The sequence below is a fragment of the Alexandromys fortis genome, unplaced genomic scaffold (assembly GCF_014885135.2).
Source record: "Alexandromys fortis isolate MF-2015 unplaced genomic scaffold, M_Fortis_MF-2015_v1.1 scaffold_510, whole genome shotgun sequence".
NCBI classification, from domain to species: domain Eukaryota; kingdom Metazoa; phylum Chordata; class Mammalia; order Rodentia; family Cricetidae; genus Alexandromys; species Alexandromys fortis.
The window spans coordinates 21,542-44,105 of record NW_026068379.1 but is presented as its reverse complement, the minus strand read 5'-3'; the positions used below and the strand labels follow the sequence as shown (position 1 = coordinate 44,105).

General features: G+C 53.5%; 2 protein-coding genes across 2 annotated transcripts; both read left to right on the top strand.

Annotated features, from left to right (window-relative positions):
- The first annotated feature begins 1,738 nt into the window (after positions 1-1,738).
- On the top strand, positions 1,739-3,136 carry Psors1c2 (psoriasis susceptibility 1 candidate 2). Its single transcript, XM_050133105.1, has 2 exons — positions 1,739-1,793; positions 2,234-3,136. Exons 1-2 carry the CDS (start codon positions 1,739-1,741, stop codon positions 2,584-2,586), a joined length of 408 nt encoding a protein of 135 aa, XP_049989062.1. The 3' UTR covers positions 2,587-3,136.
- Positions 3,137-15,858: 12,722 nt separating this feature from the next.
- On the top strand, positions 15,859-20,459 carry Cdsn (corneodesmosin). The gene is made up of 2 exons (XM_050133102.1): positions 15,859-16,023; positions 18,189-20,459. The coding sequence occupies exons 1-2, from the start codon at positions 15,939-15,941 to the stop codon at positions 19,775-19,777; spliced, it is 1,674 nt and encodes a 557-aa protein (XP_049989059.1). The 5' UTR covers positions 15,859-15,938; the 3' UTR covers positions 19,778-20,459.
- Positions 20,460-22,564: the final 2,105 nt, after the last annotated feature.

Here is a 22,564-nt window from a genome sequence, read left to right as displayed (position 1 = left end):
CCTCGCGCCCGCCCTTCCCGAGTGGCACCCCTTCCTAACTGCTCCCAGGTTTGGGGGTTTTGTTTTGACTTTTGAGACAGGGTCTCCACCCTGGAGCTCACTATGTTTATACACCAGGCTGGCCTTGAACTTACAGAGATTTTATTTGTCTCCACCTCTCGTTTTCTTCCTTTTTTTGTAAGACGTGGTCTTAGGTAGCCTAGGCTGACCTAGAACTCACTCTGTAGACCAGGCTGGCCTCTAAGTCACAGAGATCCGCCTGCCTCTGCCTTCCAAGTGTCACTGCCGCCTGGACCAAGTTTTCTTTTCCTCCACTTTTTGCTTTAGAATTATTTTCCTTGAGTGATGATGAATGCCTGGAGCAAAATACTAAACATTTAGTATTTAAGAAGCTTCTCACAGGAGAGGCCTTCCTAGCCCAGGGTCCCAGGGTCACTGTGACAACGGCGCAAGGAGGGGAGGGGATGCTAGGCCGGGCTGAATTTTACTCCAAAGCTGGTCCAGATTGTGTTGTAAAGGGATTTGGGGTGGGTTGGAGAGATGGCTCTCTTCCTGAACACACACACACACACACACACACACACACACACACACACGGCAGCCCACAACCACCCATAACTCCGTTTCTGGTGGGTCCAGTGCCTTCTGACCTGTCTGCACTGCATACATGTGGTGCACAGATATACATGTAGGCAAAACACCTATTCATGAGGCTGGAGGGATGGCCCAGTGGTTAACAACACTGACTGCTGTTCCAGAGGACCGGGGTTCAATTCCCAGCACCCACATGGCAGTTCACAATTGTAATTCCAGTTCCAGGGACTCAATACCCATGGCAAAACACTTATGCACATAAAAATTAAAAAGAAAAACTTTGGGTGTGTGTGGGGGGGATAACAGTGGGTTAAAACCTTGGGAGCCTGAGTGAGATGAGGGATCTGGGAACAGGGCTAAGTTTCCCAGGTCAACCACAGGCAGTGGGAGCAATGTGGAGACTCTGAAGGCTTCTTAAGGAATCTCTCATGGGGGAGGGGGCGTTTAGGGGTCACAGGGCCCTGGTGCTGAGGAAGGAGAAGGAAGAAGAAACCAGATTACATGGGGTGGTGGTGGGAGCATCTTCCCGAGGCTTCAGAGGTTGCTGCAATCGTCTCTGCATGGGGTCAGGAACCAGGATGTCCTGGCTTCTAGTCACCCAGGTGGCTTCCTGTGGAATTCCTTAGATGTCACTGCCTGGGAGGTCCCTGTGTAGCTGAAGAGACACTCAGAGAGCAGCCTGCTTGGTCCGGAGGGAAGTGGGGGAGGGTTTCTGCAGACTGACCCAGGCGTCCTGCCTCCACCTGTAATTACCAAGCTTCCCCACGCGAGGTTTGTCCCCATTTTGTGGCTCCCAATAACTATGAAGGATGAAAGGTGGCCTCTGTGATTACAGAGATGACGACAGGTGGGTACCAGTGGCTGCAGGGTGTGGATGAAGGAGGTGTGGAAACAAGGGTGGGGCCTCCTGGGGTCTGGGTCACTGATAGGGAGACCCAGCTGATGGGACCTGGGCTGGGGACTGAAGAGATGCTACTGGCAGGTTCCTTGTAAACGGGTCCAACCAGTTGGGCTCTGATGGGGATTCCATAAGTCACTGGGCTGGCCCCTCCCCACATGCTGGTCACCTCCTCTACTATAAAGCCTCTCGGGTTCTCAAGCACCCAGACTCTGAGCACCCCACATCGGGGGCCAGTAGACAGCCATGATGCTCAACTGGAAGCTGCTGGGGCTCCTGGTCCTTTGCCTGTGTGCTGGAGGTAAGTCGGGAGAGGCCAGGAGCACAGCTGGGGCGACTCACCCTTAGGGCAGGGACCCCCAAGAAGGGCAGGAGTGTCCTTAGCGGGGAAGCTCAGGGAAGGTAGGCAGGGGCAGTTCGGTTGTAAATATGTTGCTGGGTCAGGTGGAGGGTCGTGACCTGGGTGTGTGGAGTCTGTGTGCAGTGGGCTATCCCAACCCAGGTTGGACAGAGCCATTTGGAGGCTTGATCATGTGGGTGGTCCCAAGGAGCCCAGGGCTTTCACACAGCATGGAGGTGGCTTCAGTATTTGGGAAGTGTATGAGGAGCACTTTAGCGGGGAGTGAGAGATGGGGGGTCTGCTTTGGGGCCAGCTCAGGCTGTGCGGGAGGCTCAGCCTTTGGGTCTGAAACTGGGTGAGGAGCAGTCTGTGGCTGCATCTGCTTTCTTCCTCCTCCACAGGCACCTCAGGCAGTGAGGACCCCTCTCCCAGACCCACAGAAGCCCAAGAAGAAGAGGACTCCTCAGCATTGCCACTGGGCCCCCCAATCCCTGGTGACCCCTGGCCAGGAGCACCTCCTCTGTTTGATGAGCCTCCACCTCCAGGCCCCAACCGCCCCTGGAGAGATCTGCCTAACGCCGGTGCCTGGCCCCCAGAGCCCCCTAGCACTGATCCTCCTCAGCCTCCTCTGCCTGATGACCCCTGGCCAGCAGGAACCCAGCCCCCAGAAAACCCCTGGCCACCTGCCCCTGAAATGGACCACGGATCTCAGGAGGAACCCGACCTCGACCCGCCCCAGGAAGAGTTCAGATAGGGAGGAGACTCAGGGAGCTCGAGCCTCCTCAGAGCACACCCAACCCCACCTCTGCTCCCTGCCTCCTAATCTCTTAGCTCCCTAAGTCTCTGGTTGGATTGTGTGCAGGTGTCTCTGTTCTACCACCTCCCCTTGACCTTGACCTCCATGTCCAGCCCCTCTCCTTCACCTTGACCTCCATGTCCAGCCCCTCTCCTTCACCTTGACCTCCATGTCCAGCCCCCCCTTCAGCTTGACCTCCGTGTCCAGTCCAGCCCCTCTCCTTCACATTGACCTCCATATCCAGCACCTCTCCTTCACCTTGACCTCCATGTCCAGCCCCTTGACCTTCACCTCCATGTCCAGTCCCTCTCCTTCACTTTGACCTCCATGTCCAGCCCCTCCCCCTTCACCTTGATCTCCTGTTCAGCCCCACCCCCCTCACCTTGACCTCCTTATTCAGCTGCTCTGCTCTGTCAGAATAACTTAAAGCACATTCCTACCTCACCCAACCTGTTCCTGCTTCCTCTTCCCAGGGCGTCTAGAACTCCACCTCCTGGGAGGGCCTGAGCACCGTCTCCCTACTGCCCCCTGGTGGCCTTAGCTGGGAAATGACAGTTGACCAGGATGGTGCTTCAATGGAAAAATAAAAGCCGTGTTTTCTTCTGAACTTCTGAATCTAGGTTGCTTCTCCCTCTTTTTTTCTTTCAAGACAGGGTTTCTCTGTAGACCAGGCTGGCCTCGAACTCACAGAGATCCGCCTGCCTGTGCTTCCTGGGTGCTGAGATTAAAGGCGTGGGCTTCCACATCCAGCTTTAAGATGCATTTTCAATGAAAGTTTTGTTTTTAGTGCCTAATCAGTGCTTTTTATCTTTGATATTTGTGTTTTATGATAGCTGTAATATAAATTTGGTGCTGAATAATTATTCAATACCCACAAGTCGTACGAGGTGGCTGTGGTGATGCACACCTGTAAGCCTGGCACTTGGGAAATGAGGACAGAAGTTCAGTTCAAGTTCATCTGCAACAACATCAACTTAGGCGCCATCTGGGATGCGAGAAACAGTGGCTCAACCAAAAGGGGGGGGGGCTCAGCAGGTAGAGCGAGCGCTTGCCTAGCGCGTCCAAAGCCTCAGTCCAGTCCACAGCTGAGTGAGAACACTCAGCTCCATGGCCCTCAGAGAGATGCAGTAACAGGAAAATACAAGAAAGAAATACAATGAAAATAGGTCAGTGCCCAATTACCATCAGGGAGGCTTCCTCCGGCAGCTGACGGAGCAGATGCAGAGACCCACAGCCAAACATTGGGCGGGGAGAGAGAGAGAGCCCAGCTTGGCGATCTCCACTGGGTCCTTCCCCGTGGAGCTCAGGGAACTCCGTGGAAGATGGGGAGGAAGAGTGGTAGGAGCCGGAGGGGTTGAGGACACTTGGAGTGCATGGCCCACAGAATCAACTAGGCAGGACTTACACAGCTCAGAGACCGAAGCAACCACACAGCCTGTGTGATCAGTGCTAGGTCCTCTGTGTATGTGTTATGGTTGTTAGCTTGGTGTTTCTATGGGACCCCTAACAGTGGGAGTTTCTGACTCGTTTACCAGCTCTCTGGACCCTTTCCCTCCTACTGGGTTGCCTCATTCAGCCTTGCTATGAGGGTTTGTACCTAGTTGTGTTGTATCTTGTTATGCCGTGTTTGGTTGATATCCCTGGGACGCCTCCTCTTTTCTGAAGGGAAGCAGAGGAGGCGCGGAAGAAGGGGAAACTGCCACTGGGATGTATTGTACGAGAGAAGAATTTAAAAAGAAAAAAAAAAAAGAAAGAAGGAAAACAAATACAACAAAAAACCTTTCACTGGGGCAAAATTCTAAGGAATGAAGAAAGAAGCTAAAGAAAAAGGAAGCCGGGGGTTTCATACTGGCCAATAGACTGGCACGGCACACAGGACTGGAGGGACGGACGGCTCAGCGGTTAAGAGCACCTGCTGCTCTTGTAGACGATCAGGGTCCATTCCCATCACCCACACGGTGGCTACAACTGCCTGTAATTCTAGGTTCAGGCTGCCTGACATCCTCTGTTCTCCATGGGCACTGCATAAACTGCATGTTTACGATGCACATACACGCACGTATGGAGACAGGTTCTTTCTACAAAGCCCGGGCTGGCCTGGAACGGCTCTGTCAACCAGGCTGGCCTCAAATTCCCAGAAATCCATGTGCCTCGGCCTCTCTCGAGGGCTGGGGCTAAAGGTGTGTGTCAGTATACCCTACCTTTCCTTCCTGGTTGAATTTCTGGGTCTCTTTCTTCCATCTCCTGAGCGTTAGGGTTACGATGGTCACCACCATGCCCAGTTATACCCTAGGCATCTAGCCCAGGGCGTTGTATATGTCTGCGAGAGAATCTAGCGTCCCAGTTACACAGGCCAGCCAATCTACCGTCGATGTTACACTCCCAGCCTCCTCCTCAACCCTTTATTATTATATATTATTATTATTTAAGCAAAGGCTCCTGTAGCCCAGGGTGTCCCGGAACTCCAGGTTTTACAAGTACTGTGATTACAACCTTCCCCGCCCCTCAGATTTTCCAGGGAAGATTTTTCACTGAGAGACATACTCAGCCCATTGGGGAAATAAAAAACAATACTAACCTCTTATGAGACAGGGCCATTAAAGGAACAAAATAGTCCTGCAGGCCCTGGTGTGGGCAGTTAAGGAGCGAAGGGCTCTCGATGTCATGATCCACATTGATCCTGTGCTATGCAGGTTTCTGTCTTCCCTTCTCTACTAACTGACAGTGGTGGCGCACGCTTTTAATCCCAGCACTCCGGAGGCAGAGGCAGGTGGATCTCTGTGAGTTCGAGGCCAGCCTTGGAAAACAAAACAAAACAAAACAAAGCAAAAAAAAAAAAAAAAAAAAAAAAAAAAAAAAAAAAAAAAAAAAAAAAAAAAAAAAAAAAGGAGGAGGCTGTTGCTGGCTTCGTATCCTTTTTATGATCCATAATACTTAGCTAAGAGTTGTTCAAGAAAGCCAGTTCTTAGCCCCATTTCAAAGGTTAGGACTGTGCTGAGGCCAGGTGTGGGTGGTGCATGCCTGCAGATCTAGCTGCTTGGGAGCCTGAGGGAGCAGGGCTGAAGATTTGAGACCAGCCTGGGTAATGCAGTGAGATCCGGTCTCAAAGAAAAGGCAGGCAGGAAGAAAGCGAGAGAGGAAGGAAAAAAAGGAAAAGAGAAAGGGAGGGAGGGAAGGGGGTGGGAGGAAGGGAGGAAGGAAGAAGTGGGGGAAGAACAAGCCGACTACATTGAGCAATGAGGTAACTCACCTGCCCAAGACACGCCAGCGCGGAGGTCCAGGCAGCGCACTTTCTGGCTCCAGCTCATTCCCAGTTGGACACAGCAGGTGGACCCGTGGGATGAAGGGATGAGGAAACTGGGGGTTTCAGGTCCTATTAATAGACTGTATTTGCATTGACACACGACATGTTTTACTAGGTGGGAGGAGACTGAGTGGGACTGGGTGGTGAGGAATCCTTCACTCAGGGAAAGCCACTGTGCTGGTCTAGGTCCCTTCCTCCCTGTGTAGAGAGCCTGCAGTGGGCACAGGCACTCTGGAGTCAACTGGGAGCCTTGGAATTGGGTGGTGAAACAGAATGACAGATTTACATGACACTAACGAGGTGGACAGGACGGGCAGTAAACGCTTAGCCGAGGGTGGAAAAGAGCTGCGCTGATTTCCTGGGACGAGCTAATAACAGGAGCGGTGCACGCGACTCCAGCCGGAGAGCACCCTCCTGGGGGACAGCGAGGAGACGGGTCCTCCTGCTTTGAAGATCTCAGGCCTGGAGCCTCTAGCCACTCATTTGTCCCTGATTCCACCCGCATTTCCTGAGCTCCTGTCATGCAGGGTGCGGGTGCCAGTGACAGACCCAGGAAGCAGTTTCTGTCCTCCCTGCCCTGAAGGAGCTCCGAGCCTAGGGAGAAAATAAACGCGTCAATCGTGATGACGACAATAAGAGGTATTCCACAAGCTAAAGAGGAGCCCCAAGCATCCGCCAGTGCCATCCTCACATTCTCCTGGCTTCGCTTTGTCGTGGGCTCAGCCTCTCTTACTGATATTGTTTTTTTTTTTTTTTTTTGTCCCTGTTTTTTCTCTTTCAGTCCTGGGGATGGCTCTCAGGATCTCATACACACACACCACACTAGTTCAGCGTTCCGCCTGGTGCTACACTTTCTCACCCATTATGGTGTTCATAATTTGTTATTTAAGACGGAGTCTCATTTGGCCCCAGGCTGTCTTTGGATTCTCCCATAGCTAAAGTGTCTTCAGATCCATGATTCTCCTGCCTCCACCACCTGAGTGCTGGGCTCACAGCTGTGTGTACGTGTGCACTGCCATCCCTGGTACTAGCACTGAACCCAGAACTTGGTGTGTACTGAGAGGGTGAGCGCGCTATCCACTGAGCACACCCCCAGATTTCCTCTTATCTGTCGTTGTTGTTGTTGCTAAGGGATGCTTCTGCTCTGTTGCTCAGAGTGGTCTCAAAACCTCTGGATACTCCAGCCACCAGGCCGTGGTGGCGGTGTCAGTGGTAGTGGCGGCGGCGGCGGTGGCGGAAGTGGCAGCGGTGGCGCACACCTTTAATACCAGCGCTGGAAAGGCAGAGGCAGGCGGATCTCTGTGAATTCAAGTTTGAGACCAGCCTGGTCTACAAAGTGAGTTCCAGGACAGTGAGGGCTACACAGGAACTGTCTCGAAGAACCAAAACAAAATAAAATAAAAAGGACAGTCCAGCCTCGTTCGGTCTAGAGCTTGCAACTATGCAAACCATGGCACCAAATTATTCATTTATGTGTTTATTTATTTTGAGACACATTTCACTGTGTAGCCTTGGCTAACCTGGAACTTACTATGTAGCCCAGGCTGGCCTTAAACCCTGAGACCCACCTGCCTCTGCCTCCTGAGTGCTGGGATTAAAGTTGTGCACCACAACACCTAGCTTGAGGTTTTGTTTTTGTTTTGCCAGGCTCTCGATTTGTGGCCCAGGCTGGCCTTGAACCTGTGGCCAATCCTGCTTCAGCCACCACATCTAGCTTTATTTTGTGTTTTGAGACTCAGTCTCATGGCCCAGGCTGGACTTGAAGTTACTGTGTGATGATGACCTTGAATGTCTGACCTTCCTGATCCTGGGTTTACAGGTCTCGACCACTACCCAGACCTGGTTTCTCTGGCCCTTTCTCCCACGTGGTGTTCCTCGGTCTGCCGCCAGAGGGCAGCCCAGAGTTTCTTAACCGGTGTTCTTCTAAGGCGCCTTCCTTTGTTCAGGGCCATGGTCACCACAGGGAGAGTCCTCTTGGCCACCAAGGGGATCCCTCTGAGGAGAGCCAGGCTGCTGAGGTGAGGCGAGAGAAACTGGAGACGGCAGGAAGATACCAATACAGACTGCTTGGCTTTACGGTCATTCTTTTTACTTCCTCATCCATTGTGTGTGTGTGTGTGTGTGTGTGTTCATGTGCACGTGTGTACGTGTGGAGGCTGGAGCTTGGTGCTGGAAATCATTTTCTACTGATCTGCCTTATTCTCCCAGTCAAACTCGGAGCTCACCAACATGGCTAGTCTCGTCGGCCCTCCTGATCTGGGGACCTCCTGTCTCCACCCCGAGTCTGGAATCAGCAGGATCTGAGCTCGGGTCCTCGAGCTTGGGCGGTGTGGGATCTAACCACTGTGCTGTCTTCCCAGACTCCGTTCATTACTCTCTCACCCTTCAGTTCCTTCAGAGCTCGAAAGCTGGTGACAACTGTTAGGGGCTTGGGTGGCCCTGCTCTCCGAGTAGACACGTGACTGCTACCCGGGCTCACACATGTCTGTAGTAGGACAGCGTGTAGTGACTACTGTCATGAAACCCAGTCACACATGCACACATATCACACACAAACACACAGTCACACTCACATACACACACATACATATTCACACACATACACACACGCATTCACACATACATACTCACACACATATACACACACAAACACACACACATTCACATACACACACACAAATACACATTCACATACACATATACACACTCACACACAAATACACACTTATACATTTACACACACATACTCAGACACTTACATATACATACTCACATACACATACTCACACACACTCACACATACACAAATGCTCACACATGCACACACACACAAGCACACTCTTGCATATCTCACACACACACACACACACACACACACACACACACACACACTAGTGAGACAGTCTGTCCTGCAGTTCAGAGGTGGGAATGTGGTAGCAATGGCTAGGAAGATACACTTTAAAAGTTACTTATTGTGTGTGTGGCACAGAAGGTGTGCGGAGGAGTTACAGAAGGCAACTCTCACCGTGTCGAGGCACGGTCTCTCTGGTTTCTGCCACAGCAGCAGGCTCTGTCTAGCCAACAAGCTTCTGGGTGCTTCTCCATCTCCTGTCTCCCTGAGGAGTGCTAGCGTTGAACCCAGGTTTCACCATCTTCCAAGTCTTGACACATTGTTTAAGTAAAAAAGTCACAGGAGACCCTTCTGAGGAGATGATGGGGACCAAAACAGACTGGACTGAGGGAGCAAGGCATCATGGGAGCCTCTGGGAGCCGCAGTCTCTCTGTGTAGGGGCGCATAGGTCAGTGATCCAGGATGAAGCCCCCGGTCGGGGAGTGGGCATCATGCTGACGTTCTGAACTTAGGTTTGTGACACCAGAGGGGAAATTCTCCATCTCCTTCAGCCCCTGAGAGCCTGACTGTGGGGTGTTTGGATGCTTTGGTGCCCAGGGCCTGGCTTTGTTCCCTGGTGGGAGGTGATTGTGCAGCTCTGAGGGCCGTCCGGGCAACAACAGTCTTTCCCCCTTGCTGCCCACAGGGTGTGCTGCTAACTGGCCTACCAGACCCCGGGGAGAAAACTCCAGAAGAGCTGGGAGGCGATGGCCCACAGGGATGCCACACCCCGCCTAGAAGTCCCTCTCCCGACCAGTCCTTCCAGCCTCCCTGGAGGCCATGAAACCTCCCGCCCTCCAGCCTCTCTTATGCATGGGTCCTGCCTGGGGAGGGATTGGACCTGTTTCTGGGTGACCAATTACAAGTGCTAATGGGCACAATGGAAGACTGACTATTTAATAGGCTAATTGACAGGCAGTGAGCACAGGGCTCCCTGGCCCTTGTTCCACAAAGCCGACAAGAGAAAAATATTTTGTTATCCTGAGCGCTAATCACACCCTCTTTCTGTCTCCTCACAGGACAAGAGGAGTGGAGGCTGAATTAGATGTCACTTAAACAGGGCCAGTATTGAGCTCAGGGAGCGTGACTGTCCCTCAGGTGACTGTGCTGCTCTGGGGGAGGGGAGTGGGGGACACGAGTCCAGGTGCAGGGAGCCTGGTGTGTGGGGTCCCCGCTCACCAAGTCTTTCTCTTGCAGAATTCGAGCCTGAAGAGGCACCTGGCTCTGACCCAGTCCTCACCGTGCTCCCTGAGTCCCCTGGAGTCAAGGGACTGCTAAGAAAAGGACAGGCATGGACAGTGTGAAAAACGGAGGCTGGCCAGGCTGGGCTCACAAGGGCAGTCTTAGAGGAGACAGAGACCGTGGGAGCTGAGGAGCAGAAGTGGGACAGATTTGACAACCTTCTGAGGGAGGAGCACAGGATAGCTGCTCTCGGAATAAGACTCCCAGCCAGGGGCAACATGTTACCCAGGGAGGAGACACTCACCAGAGCTCCTGAGGGGTTTACAATAGTGGGCTCTGCCTTACCCCAGCCCAGCATCTGACTATTTCATGGTCCAGGGGAAAGGCCTGTCCTTCCTCATCGCAGCCACGTGAGCGTTGCTGTCAACAGAGACAGACGGGCTGCATTCCTGGGGGGAACTATAATCCACTAGGGAAGAGAGAGGCTTAGGGAAGTCAGTCATCTGGGAGGAACGAGGGCAGCACAGAGAGAGAGAGCCAGCAGGGAGTTGGTGGCTAGACCTGGGTCCCTGCTCTCTGTTCTCCATCACCTTTGGGGGCTTCGCATGTGGCAGGAAGGGGAGGAGGGTGGGGCAGCCGGGGAGGAAGTGTAAGATCCAGGGAGAGAGGTACCCTGTACTCTTGGGGAATCAGCAAGAGGTCCTGCGACTTGGACACAGCCCATAATCCAAAAACACATCGTCAGCTGCTGGGCTGGGGAGACGGCCCAGTCAACAAAGTGCTTGCTGGGCAAGCGTGAGGACCTGCGCCTGAATCTGTAGCATCTACACAAAAGCCTGTAATCCAAGGGCTGAGGAAGTGTAGACAGGTGGATCCAGCCAGTGAGGCCAGTTACTGAGCTTCAGGCAACAGAGACCTTGAGTCAAAAAGAAAAAAAAGTTTTTTTAAAGGTGGAAGGCGATTGAGGAAGACACTCAATGAAGGCCTCTGGCTTCCATGTGCACATGTATGAGGACACCCACATGAACATGTATATAGTGCACGTGCGCGCGCACACCCCCCCCCACATCGCCATGTTTCCCAAGGCGGAGTGCTGGGAACTCAGGACATACATCAGCACTATCCCCGAATCTGAGGGCCAAGGGAACCATCCTGTTTGTAATCCTAGATAGCGTGTTGCAAGGTCCAGGTAAGAAGAGAATAAAGGAAGGTGGCTGTCACCCACAGGGCAGAAACTGCAGATGCCGCGGGCAGAGTGCTCCCAGGAGGGGGGCTGAGAAGAGATCATTTTCCTGTCACAGGGGGCCTAGTCTGGTAGGGACTCTACATGCAGATAAATCCCATCCCTCTGTGTCCAGGTCCTGAGAGCCACCAGATAAAGACTGTGGGTGAGTCAGGGCCACCCATGCACGCTACAGGAAAAACAGCTCAGTGGGAGCGGGCAGGAGTGTCTCCTTCTACCCGAGGGAGAGGAAGGTGTGTGACTGGAGATGGGTCCACTTGACGGACGGGTGATGAAAGAGGGCAGAAGAGAGATGGGTGGCTCTGACAGGAACTCAGGGAGAGAGGGGAGGAGCCTGTGGGCTTTTCTTTTTGTCCCTTTCCTTCTCCCCAGCCTAACCCCTCTCCACGTAAGACCCCCCTCTAAGGAATACTTATTCTAGGATTTCTGCTATTCTGGCCCCCCCCCCCAGGTGGCAGTGGATAGCCAGTGAAGGGGCTATCTCACTCCATGGGTGGACGGCCAGTGAAGGGGCTATCTCGCTCCATGGGTGGCAGTGGACGGCCAGTGAAGGGGCTATCTCACTCCATGGGTGGACGGCCAGTGAAGGGGCTATCTCGCTCCATGGGTGGCAGTGGACGGCCAGTGAAGGGGCTATCTCACTCCATGGGTGGACGGCCAGTGAAGGGGCTATCTCGCTCCATGGGTGGCAGTGGACGGCCAGTGAAGGGGCTATCTCACTCCATGGGTGGACGGCCAGTGAAGGGGCTATCTCGCTCCATGGGTGGCAGTGGACGGCCAGTGAAGGGGCTATCTCACTCCATGGGTGGACGGCCAGTGAAGGGGCTATCTCGCTCCATGGGTGGCAGTGGACGGCCAGTGAAGGGGCTATCTCACTCCATGGGTGGACGGCCAGTGAAGGGGCTATCTCGCTCCATGGGTGGCAGTGGACGGCCAGTGAAGGGGCTATCTCACTCCATGGGTGGACGGCCAGTGAAGGGGCTATCTCGCTCCATGGGTGGCAGTGGACGGCCAGTGAAGGGGCTATCTCACTCCATGGGTGGACGGCCAGTGAAGGGGCTATCTCACTCCATGGGTGGCAGTGGACGGCCAGTGAAGGGGCTATCTCACTCCATGGGTGGACGGCCAGTGAAGGGGCTATCTCGCTCCATGGGTGGCAGTGGATGGTCATCTGTCTCACCTCAGCCTCCTCTTTGGCCAGCCTATTTCTCCCATCTGTCCACATCTCCCTAAGGATGGGGATGCTGAGGTGAATAAAGTTCTGCCATTCTTTTTGTTTGTTTTGTTTTTGTTTTTCCAGGCAGGGTTTCTCTGTGTAGCCTTGGCTGCTCCAGAACTCCTCTGTAGACCAGGCTGGCCTCGGAGTTCTCCCATCCTTTGACTTGGACTTCCTCTCAAAGATTGACCCTTTGAACTGGGGTTTCAATGTGTTACACTGAGATAAACAGTAAAGCAGGACAGTTAGAACAATGTAATATATTGGAAGTTATTTACAAGTAGCAAATTGCTTCTTTCTGAAATTTCCAGATGCATTATTGACATTCTAAAAACATTTATTTAATGTGCATTGGTCTTTTGGCTATGTGTGTTTGTAACTGCACCATGTGGGTTCACCAAAGAGGCCAGAGTGAGCATTAGCTCCTCTGGAACTGGAGTTACAGTTGTGAACCTCCACGTAGTTGCTGGATATTGAACCCAGGTCCTCTGGAAGAGCAGCCAGCACTCTTAGCCACGGAGCCACCTCTCCAGCCCTTTCAGGGCATCAATTTTCTGGCCCTGGATAATGGACACAGCGGGGAGGGAAACTGGATAAGGGGGAGCAGATGTTTAGGTAAGTACACAGAGAACTGATCGGAGCTTCTAGGCCCCAGATGTGGGCAGGCAGTGGGGGGATAGGAAGAGGGTGGACAGAGAAGATAGGAGAAGAGAGGCCAGGTGAGGAATGTGACCATGTTGGTGGCTGGAAGCTGGCGGGAGGCCTAGAGAGACTGCCTCCTCCAGCCTGGCTGTCTTGGCCAAGGTCTGACAGCAACAGGGAGGAATGTGTATGAAGAAAACAAGACAAAGGACGCCGCTCAGGGAAGTGATCCCGGAGAGCGGATGCCCACATTCTCAGGCCACAAAGGCTCCTTTCCCTTGTCTTGTCCCTGCCGCTCTTTGCCCTGTCTCAGCTCCACTCCTTCCCCAGGTCCCGGCTGGGGCCTGAGAGTCTAGGGAGGGGTTGGGAAGGAACCACAGGTTCCACTCTTCTGTCTCCGGGGTGAGAGCAACTGGGAACTATGACCAGTGAGCCACCCTTCAGGGGACACTCCCTGGTCCCATTTAAGCTACTCTTTCTGGTAATTTCTTGTTTGATCTTTACAAACCTTCGAAAGCAGGCAACTTTTTTTGTTTTGTTTTGTTTTGTTTTGTTTTGTTTTTTGAGACAGGGGTTTCTCTGTAGCTTTGGAGCCTGTCCTGGAACTCACTTGGTAGACCAGGCTGACCTCGAACTCACAGAGATCCACCTGTCTCTGCCTTCCGAGTGCTGGGACTAAAGGTGTGCGCCACTGCCCGGCAGAAAGCAGGCAATATTTAAAATAATCCCAGGGGGCTAGAGAGACGTCTCAGCAGTTATGCGTGAGAACTGCTCTCCCAGAGGACTGGGTTTGATTCCCAGCACCTTCCATGGAGGCTAAGAACCATCTGTAACTCCAGTTCCAGGGAATCAGTGCTCTCCCCTGGCCTCTTCAGGAATTACACACAAGGATTGCACTTACACACATGTAGGCAAACCACATATACACATGAAATTAAAACAAGAAAATTACAGAAACAGTCTGGTAGAAGGAGAAGTAACTCAACGCTACGTCACACTTGACCAACAGCCCTAATGAGCAAGGCCTTGGGTCCTGACTTCAGGGCTCCCACCCCACCTCCCGCTTGACAGGTGGAGAAAGAAATCAAATGGCTGGAAGCCCAGGACTAGGCAGGATTTAAACCCCTGTCGTCTCAGTTCCAAAGCCTCGGTTGTTCCGTGGTCCCAGGCCATTGCCCAGCTCGGGGTTTACGTTCTGGTCACTGCTTTCTGAAGGGCTCCCTGGACTTTCTCCTTCCCAGTCCTTCCTCTAGGCACCACCAGGAAGTGAAGGACCAGACAGTGGCCTGCAGCTGCACGAGGTTGTTTAGACTTAATTAAACTTAAATCGAACATAAAAACCTCAGTGAGGTACACCAGTCCCACCGTAAGCATCAGTGAGCTATCCAGTCCCACCGTAAGCATCAGTGAGCTACACCAGTCCCACCGTAAGCATCAGTGAGCTACACCAGTCCCACCGTAAACATCAGTGAGCTACTCCAGTTCCACCGTAAGCATCAGTGAGCTACACCAGTCCCATTGTAAGCATTTGCAGTCTGTGTGGCCTGGGCAGAGCTGGAGTCTCATGACACAGGCTACATTCTCAGAACTCAGGGCAGGGCAGGGAGAAAGGGAGGGGCCAAGCCAAGGGCTGGAGGGAAAGAGATGCCCTTGTGAAGAGAAGGACCTCTGGAAGGAGTTTAAGTGAGGGGAGGAGGGACCGAGTGAGGGCAAACTGATACTGATACTCTCACAGTGCAAGTGAGCTGGGGTGGGGCCTGGGTCACAGCAGGAGGGAGGTACATTAGTGCAGGAGAAACCACCTCCTTCTTGCTGGGTCCCAGGTCTCTGACCCTCCTTCCTTCAGGGACCCAGCAGCTGATCCGACCCTTCTTACTCAGGCTCAAGCCTCAGATGCTTTCTGTTTGTCCATCCAGGCCAAGGGGCAGGCTAATGGGCAGCCTGGCCACCACCTTCCCAATTAGCCTCATTGGCCTCTTGCTCATCCTCCTGAGTCTGGGTCACTACCATGGGATGGGGACTGTGAGCGGCCTGTGAGTCACTGAGGCCCAGCTATGACAGGGGTCCCAACCCAGGCCTCTCCCTCATCCAAGCTCTGGTAACCACGGTTCCCCACCACCGCCCAACTGTCCCAAGAGCCCCCAGAAAGGAACCCTCAGGTTTTTAGTGTGTGGATGTTGTTTCTGAGAAGGGAAAAGACTTGCTTGGCAATGGGACACTTTCCTAGGCCTGCGGCAGGCTGGTACTAAGGCAGCGGCTCTAAGGGAGTCCGGGGTGAGGGCAGATCTTCAGATCCGAAGTAGGAGGGGAAGACTGAGTGACTGAAGCCAAGGAAACAAGCAGATGGGGGCAACAATGTGAGCCCCAGCAGAGTTGGGGACGGGCAGGAGCAGGGTGCTTCTTGGGATCAGGAGGGAAAGCTAAAATGTACACTCTTCTTTCAGTTGAGAGACGCCGGGAGGATGGGATCTGGGCAGGCCAGGAAGGGAAGAGCAGGGTGACTGGGTCCCTGGGTGAGAGTGGCCACCCTTGAGGGGGTAGACCCAGGGCAGAGCAGCTGGCTCTAGATTAGGCAATGAGGACCTCGGGAAGGCCAGCCAGGGTAGGGGCTCGTGCCCAGTGGCCTCGGGTCCCCTGTAGCCATCACTGCTGCTGAGTAGACACATGTGATACCTGATTGCTTCAGCCTCCTGCCACACCAACTTCCCTCAGGCAGCCTCCCCCTCCACCTCTCCTCCTCCCCACAGTGACTCCTGCCCAGAGAATGTCCAGCCCAGCATAAAGGTCCCGGTGTCCGTGAGCTTCTGTCAGTCTGGAGGTCACACCGCGCACAATGAGCTCCTCTCGGGCACCCAGGATGGGGTGTGTGGGCGGGCACGGGCTGACGGCATTGCTGCTGGCCAGTCTCATTCTACCAGGTAGGAGTCTGGGGCCTTGGGAGAGGGACAGTGTGGGACACAGGCCCTAGGTCAGAGCGGCTGGGGGCATCCAGGGCCTGCAGCACAGGGTCCAGGAGAGGGGCGCAGGCAGGGCCTAGAATCTGACTTTTCTAACATGGACTGTTCCTCATCCTTGTCTGGACACTTCCATTGCTCCACTGGAGCTGAGCAGGCAGGCGCTCTGCCTCTGCGCCATCCTCAAGTCCTATGTAAATGTTCTGAGCTTGTTTCTGAAGCCTAGACATGAGGCGACTATCGTCAAACCCCAGGCTCCATCTCAGATCAAATGGCACAGGGCACAGCTTTGGGAGTTCTAGATGGGGTGGGAGTGGGGGTAGCCCCGCTAGAAGATAGGATCTAGGTGTCTTTTAGGAATAACAATTGCTACCATTTCCAGAACCGCCTTTTACAAGCATTTTAGATGTATTAATTAACTTGCGTTTATTTATTTCATGTTTACTGAGGTTCTGGGAGTTAAGCCCCAGGCCTCATGCATGCATGCTTGTTAAGTGATCTACTATATACTTGGCCCTTTTATATCACACACACACACACACACACACACACACACACACATATATATATATATAATTTTTTGACAAGGTCTTGCTTTGTAGCCCAGTCTAGCCTCAGCCTCCTGAGAGCTAAGACGGCAGACATGCAATTGCAGGCAAGCACCACCACAACGCTCAGCTTAGAGCCTTTTGAAACGCTAGACTGTAGCCAGCCCTTTCCACACACTAGTGTTCTGAGACCTGTGTGATAGATTTGCCCTTCCCACTCTGCAGCTCAGGATCCGGAAGGCCTGAGGGGAAGGAAACTGGCTTCAGACTGCAGTTAGAAGCAGGGCATCCAGGATCCTGAGCCCAGGCTGGGCGATGTGTATCCCATGCTGAGGGGTGAAGGGACAGGCTGGGAGGGTTTGTTGTGGGGTACACCAGGGCCTTTCGAGACGAGGCTGGGGACTTTTCAGGCCACAGCAGACTGGCTGTTGGTGGAGCACTCTAGCATGAATATTGGTTATGAACTGCGATGTTCGCTGTTTTTGGACACGTGGTCCAGAGAGATGTTATTAAATGGCCTTCCTGGGGGCTGTGTGGGAAGGGCATGACGTTCTTTGCTTCTTTGACTATATCACCCACAGGTTAGTCACCTGCTGATGTGTGGCTCTGAAGGGCCCGGGGTGGGCAGAACACAGAGGTGAGAGTTTTACAGAGAGACTGAGCATAAGGCTAGGAGCAGAGCATCAGTGGGTGGAGGGCAGAGGATAGGACAGAGGTCCGGGTCTAAAGACGGCCCAAGGCAGCCAGAGTCAGATGTGGGCAGAATGGGGGCAGCAGGTGCGTGTGATGGCTGGGTGGGGAGAGAGGGAGGCTGATGATAGTCATGGGGAGGAGGGTTCCATGGGCTCCCTGGGCTGGAACAGGGACAGCAGGGGTGGCTCAGGGTGCGGTGTCCTGTCACACTGGTATAGGCAGGTTCTGAAGCAACAGGTGAGGGCCCCCACATCCTGGCCCCCGCCCAAGGTTTGCTGGCCTGGCCAGTGCTGGGACAGGAAGCAGGCACCCTGCTGACCCACCCCTTCTGCAGTCTGGACTCTCACTAGGGAGCTGGCGACAGAGTACCAGCTATGACGGGTGCTCGCCTTCTGTAAGCGGCACCTCTGACCTTTCCTGTCTCTGCACACCCTCCCCTTCCTCTGGTGGTAACAAACCTACGGTCTTGTGTATGCTAAGCCAACGCTCCGCCTATGCCCCCGACCCCTGCTTTGCCTTCTATGTTCTTCTGTTTGGTTCTAGGCCTGACCTGCGATCATCCTGCCCCCCGCCTCCTCACTCTGTCTGATTCCTGACCTACGTATTTCTGCCCCCTCTATCTGAAGGGTGCTCCTTTGATGTCCATCATTTCAGAGTTTTACCATCCGTTTTTATTGAAGACATATGACCTCTGCCCTCAATCCCCACAGCTAGAACAATAAAACTACCCTGACCCTGTCACCCTCATTTCCTTCAGAGACAATAACCAGTTCTTTCTTTTTCTACCTCTGAACTTGCCTGGGTTCCTCTGTGGAGACAGAGGCAGACAACTGGGGGCGGGGAGCCCCTGTTTTAATCTAGTCCTTACAGACCATTACTCTCCTCCAGGAATCTTGGCAAAGAGCATCGGGACCCTCTCAGACCCCTGTAAGGACCCCACGAGGATCACCTCTCCCAACAACCCTTGTCTCATTGTAAAGGCTGGCTCCAGCAGCCTCAGCAGCCACGGTGGATCCAGCACTTCCCAGGGAGCTTCTTCAGGATCTCTGATCTTTAAACCAGGAACAGGGTATTCCCAGAACCCCTATTCCTCTGGGTCTGGCTCCTTCCAGTCCGGAATCAGTGGATCTCAGCAAGGAAGCGGCGGATCTCAGCAAGGAAGCAGCGGATCTCAGCAAGGAAGCGGGGGATCTCAGCAAGGAAGCAGCGGATCTCAGTCAGGAGGCAGCAGCTCCCACTCCAGTGGCTCCCACTCGGGAAGCAGCGGCTCCCACTCAGGAAGCAGCAGCTATCAGACAGGAGGCAGCCATTACCAGACAGGAAGCAGCAGTTCTCAGACAGGAAGCAGCAGTTCCCGATGGGTAATCAGCAGCTCTCAGTCTGGAAGCTCAGGAAGCAGCACCCGGGAGGGACCAGGAAATGGCTCTGCTCTGCCAGTCGATGACAACTCTTCCCGCCAGACCTCAGGCACCATCCAGTCGGGAGGCTCCTACACTTCCCACAGCTCCGTGGTGTCTAGCAGTATCTCCAACCAGCGGCCCTGTAGCTCCAACGTGCCCGACTCTCCCTGCAGTGGGGGTCCCGTCGTCACACACTCCGAGCCCTACATCTCTAGCTCTCATACCGTCTCGGGCGGGCAGAGGCCTGTAGTGGTAGTGGTGGAGCAACACGGCTCTGGTGGCCCTGGAGGGTTTCAAGGCATGCCCTGTAGCAACGGCGGCCCCTCGGGCAAGCCCTGTCCTCCCATCACCTCTGTCCAGAAACCCTATGGCGGCTACGAGGTGGTGGGTGGCTCTGCCAACAGTTATCTGGCCCCAGGCATGACCTACAGTGGGGGTAAAATTTACCCCGTGGGCTACTTCACCAAGGACAACCCTGTCAAGGGCTCGCCAGGGGCCCCCTCCTTTGCGGCTGGGCCCCCAGTCTCGGAGGGCAAGTACTTCTCCGGCAATCCCATCATCCCCAGCTACAGCTCTTCCAGTTCCAATGCCTACCCAGCCTCGGGCATCGTGTTCCAGCCCGTGGGCAGTGGCGGGGTCCAGCCCTGTGGTGTCGGTTCTAAGGGGCCTTGCTCCGGTTCGAGAATTCAGATTACTTCCAGCAGCTCCTCTACCTCCTTCCAGCCCTGCGGCAGCGGTGCTTCCCAGGGGCCCTGCTCCCCACCAGGCACCGGCTCCATCGGTGGGGGAAGCTCCTCCCTCTCCACCGGCAAAATTGTCCTCCAGCCCTGCGGCAGCAAGTCTAGCTCTCCCGGCTACCCCTGCCTTTCTGTTTCCTCCTCCACACTGAACGGAGGTCTGAATGGCTCTCCTCAGTCTGTCCCCACCGTGGTGGTCAAGCCTTGTGGTCTCAACAGCCCTGGAAAGGTGCCCTGCCGTTCCATCCGGGACATTCTGGCTCAAGTGAAGCCCCTGGGGCCCCAGTTGGCAGATCCGGAAGTTTTCCTGCCACAGGGAGAACCACTTGACAAGCCTTAAGTCACGCAAGCCAGCCATCTCCCAATTGGAAGATGTTCAGGGGCCCAGTTTCCTGCCCGCCTTCCAGGAGAGAGAGCCCTGTGCCGCAGGCTCTGGTCACCCTTATTCGGCGCCGGCGATGGTGGGCTCCGTCCCTTTCTCCTCTCCTGGTGCTGCCATCCCGTTCCGCTGTGGTGCCCTCTCTGCCTGATCACCCACCTTAAAGCTCACTTATTCGGGTTCTTGACTGGGAAGTCCTTGAAACACTCCAAGTCAACCGTGCCTCTGCCTGTTTGCCAAATAAGGCGAGATCCAGCCCATCACCCCGCACTTCTCAGTGACCTCTCCACGCTACCGGACCCACTCCCAACGCACCCGAGCCTCCTCTGTTCGCCATCTGAGCCCCTGTTGGGTTACCACAGATACTGTCCTGTGCGTGTGGATCCCTAGGGCATCGGCAGAGCCTGGCACAGACTTCCGGCTCTCTCGGGATCCTGGACAGGGCTCAATAAACTTTGTGAACTTTGTGCAAACTCTTTGCTTTCCTGGAGTCCTAGGTCCCTTCTCTAGTACCTGGGCAGTACACCTCCTGTGCCTCTGGAGGGCGCATGTTCCCGGTTTCTCTTCGTAATTTGGTTTTAGTGTTTTCTGTCTCACGCCTCCTCCCGCGGAGAAGGAAAACAATAAATACTGATTGAACTGAGACGTCAGAGTTGCCCGGTGTCCGTATTCTTGCTCTCCACGCCTCACTTCTCAGCTCTATTCCCCTTCTTCTTTCCCCTTCTCTTTTCCTCCAAAAAGCCCTCATTATTTTCTTCTCCCACCTAGGCTTCTCCTCCATTACGGAGCCTCACCTCGAAACACCGTCCTCTTTGGGAGTCCCTAGAGTCGATCTTGAGTTTCTGGGACGCTGGACCAGCCCAGGCAGATTCCTGGAGACTGAACAGGAGCCTGGGTGTTCTGAGCGCTGGGGGCGGGGAGAGGAAGACAACATCCCAGTGTGCTGCAGTGCACCAAGCCTGGTGACTCACTGGCCTAGTTAACACGGTTCCATGACAGACAGAGCCTACAGTGTCCTCTCCACCTCCTCACCCCTGAGTCTGCTGTGGCAGACGCTAGCGCAGGAAGGAGTGTGGGTGTCCCTATAGAGAGGCCCTTATTCCATGTGCAAAGCTCTCAAAGCTTTTGGAAAGGGAGCTTCCTGCTGCCCCAGTGCCAAACCCATTCCCCTCCTTTTAGGAAGAGAGCAGGTGCCGAATCCACAGTGGCTGAAGCTTCAAGTCCAGGACCAGAGGCTTCCCACGGAACAGATGCACTGGGGCACGCCATCAGAGACAAGGCTCACTCTTCCAATAGGAATGCTAATTCACTCCAACAAGTCTCCATTAATCTCCCTCCTACCTCCCACTAGACCCCACCTCTTAAAAGTCCCACATCTCTCAATATCCCCACCCTGGAGACTAGAGAGGAACACAATCAAAGAGTATGCAAACCATAGCATCTACATTTAAAACTAGACAAATCACTAATGAGCTCCCATCACCCCAGTGCAACAAGGTTGAAGTCATGGCTCTGCGGGGACTTGGATACACCCCCCTTTATTTTAGATTCATAATTTATATATGTGTGTTTTTTTCCTGTATGAATGTATATGCACTATGTACATGCCTGGTGACCACAGACACCAGAAAAGAACATCAGATCTCATGTAACTGCTGTTAAAGGAGGTTGTTAGCCTCCATATGTGTACTGGGAACTGTAGACAGAGTTTCTGCCCCACTCGGTCCTACAGCCATTCAGTCCCAAAGAAACACACAGAGACTTATATTAATTATTAACTGTTTGGCCTCTTAGCTCAGGCTTATTATTAACTAGCTCTTACAACTTACATCAACCCACAATTCTTGTCTATGTTTAGCCATGTGGCTTGGTACCGTTTCTCACTAAGGCATTCTCATCTTGCTTCCTCTGTGTCTGGTTGGTGATTGATTTTGTGCCTTTCCTCTTCCCAGAATTCTTAGTCTGGTTGCCCCACCTATACTTCCTGCCTGGCTACTGGCCAATCAATGTTTTATTAAATTAATATGAGTGACAAATCTTTACAGTGTACAAGAGCATTATCCCACAGCAGGGAACCAAAGTCTGGTCCTCTGTAAAAGCAGCCATTACTCTTAACTACTGAGCCATCTTCCCAGTCCCCCTCCTTCCTCTCTCTCTCTCTCTCTCTCTCTCTCTCTCTCTCTCTCTCCTCTCTCTCTTCTTGTTTTTTTTAAATTCATTTATTTATTATGTATACAATATTCTTTCTACGTGTATGCCTGCAGGCCAGAAGAGGGTACCAGACCTCATTACAGATGTTTGTGAGCCACCTTGTGGTTGCTGGGAATTGAACTCAGGACCTTTGGAAGAGCAGGCAATGCTCTTAACCGCTGAGCCGTCTCTCCAGCCCCTCTTCTTGGTTTTTGATACAGCGTTTCTCTGTGCAACAGCCCTAGCTGGAATTAGCTCTGTAGACCAGGCTGGCCTTGAACTCATAGAGATCCACCTTCCTCTGCTTCCCAAGTGCTGGGATTAAAGGTGTGCACCATCACCGCCTGGACCCCATCTCCTATATTCTTTGGCTACGTCTGACCACCTGCATTAGGCAGAATGTCACCTCCACATCAACGCCACCAAAGATGTCACCATCCCAGTGCTTGGAACTTACAAATCTGTCAGGTTACTCCGCAAAGGGAAACAGGGTTCCTGAAGCAGTTCAAGTCATTAGTCATCTGACCTTACCATAAAGGGATTATCCAGGATTATCCG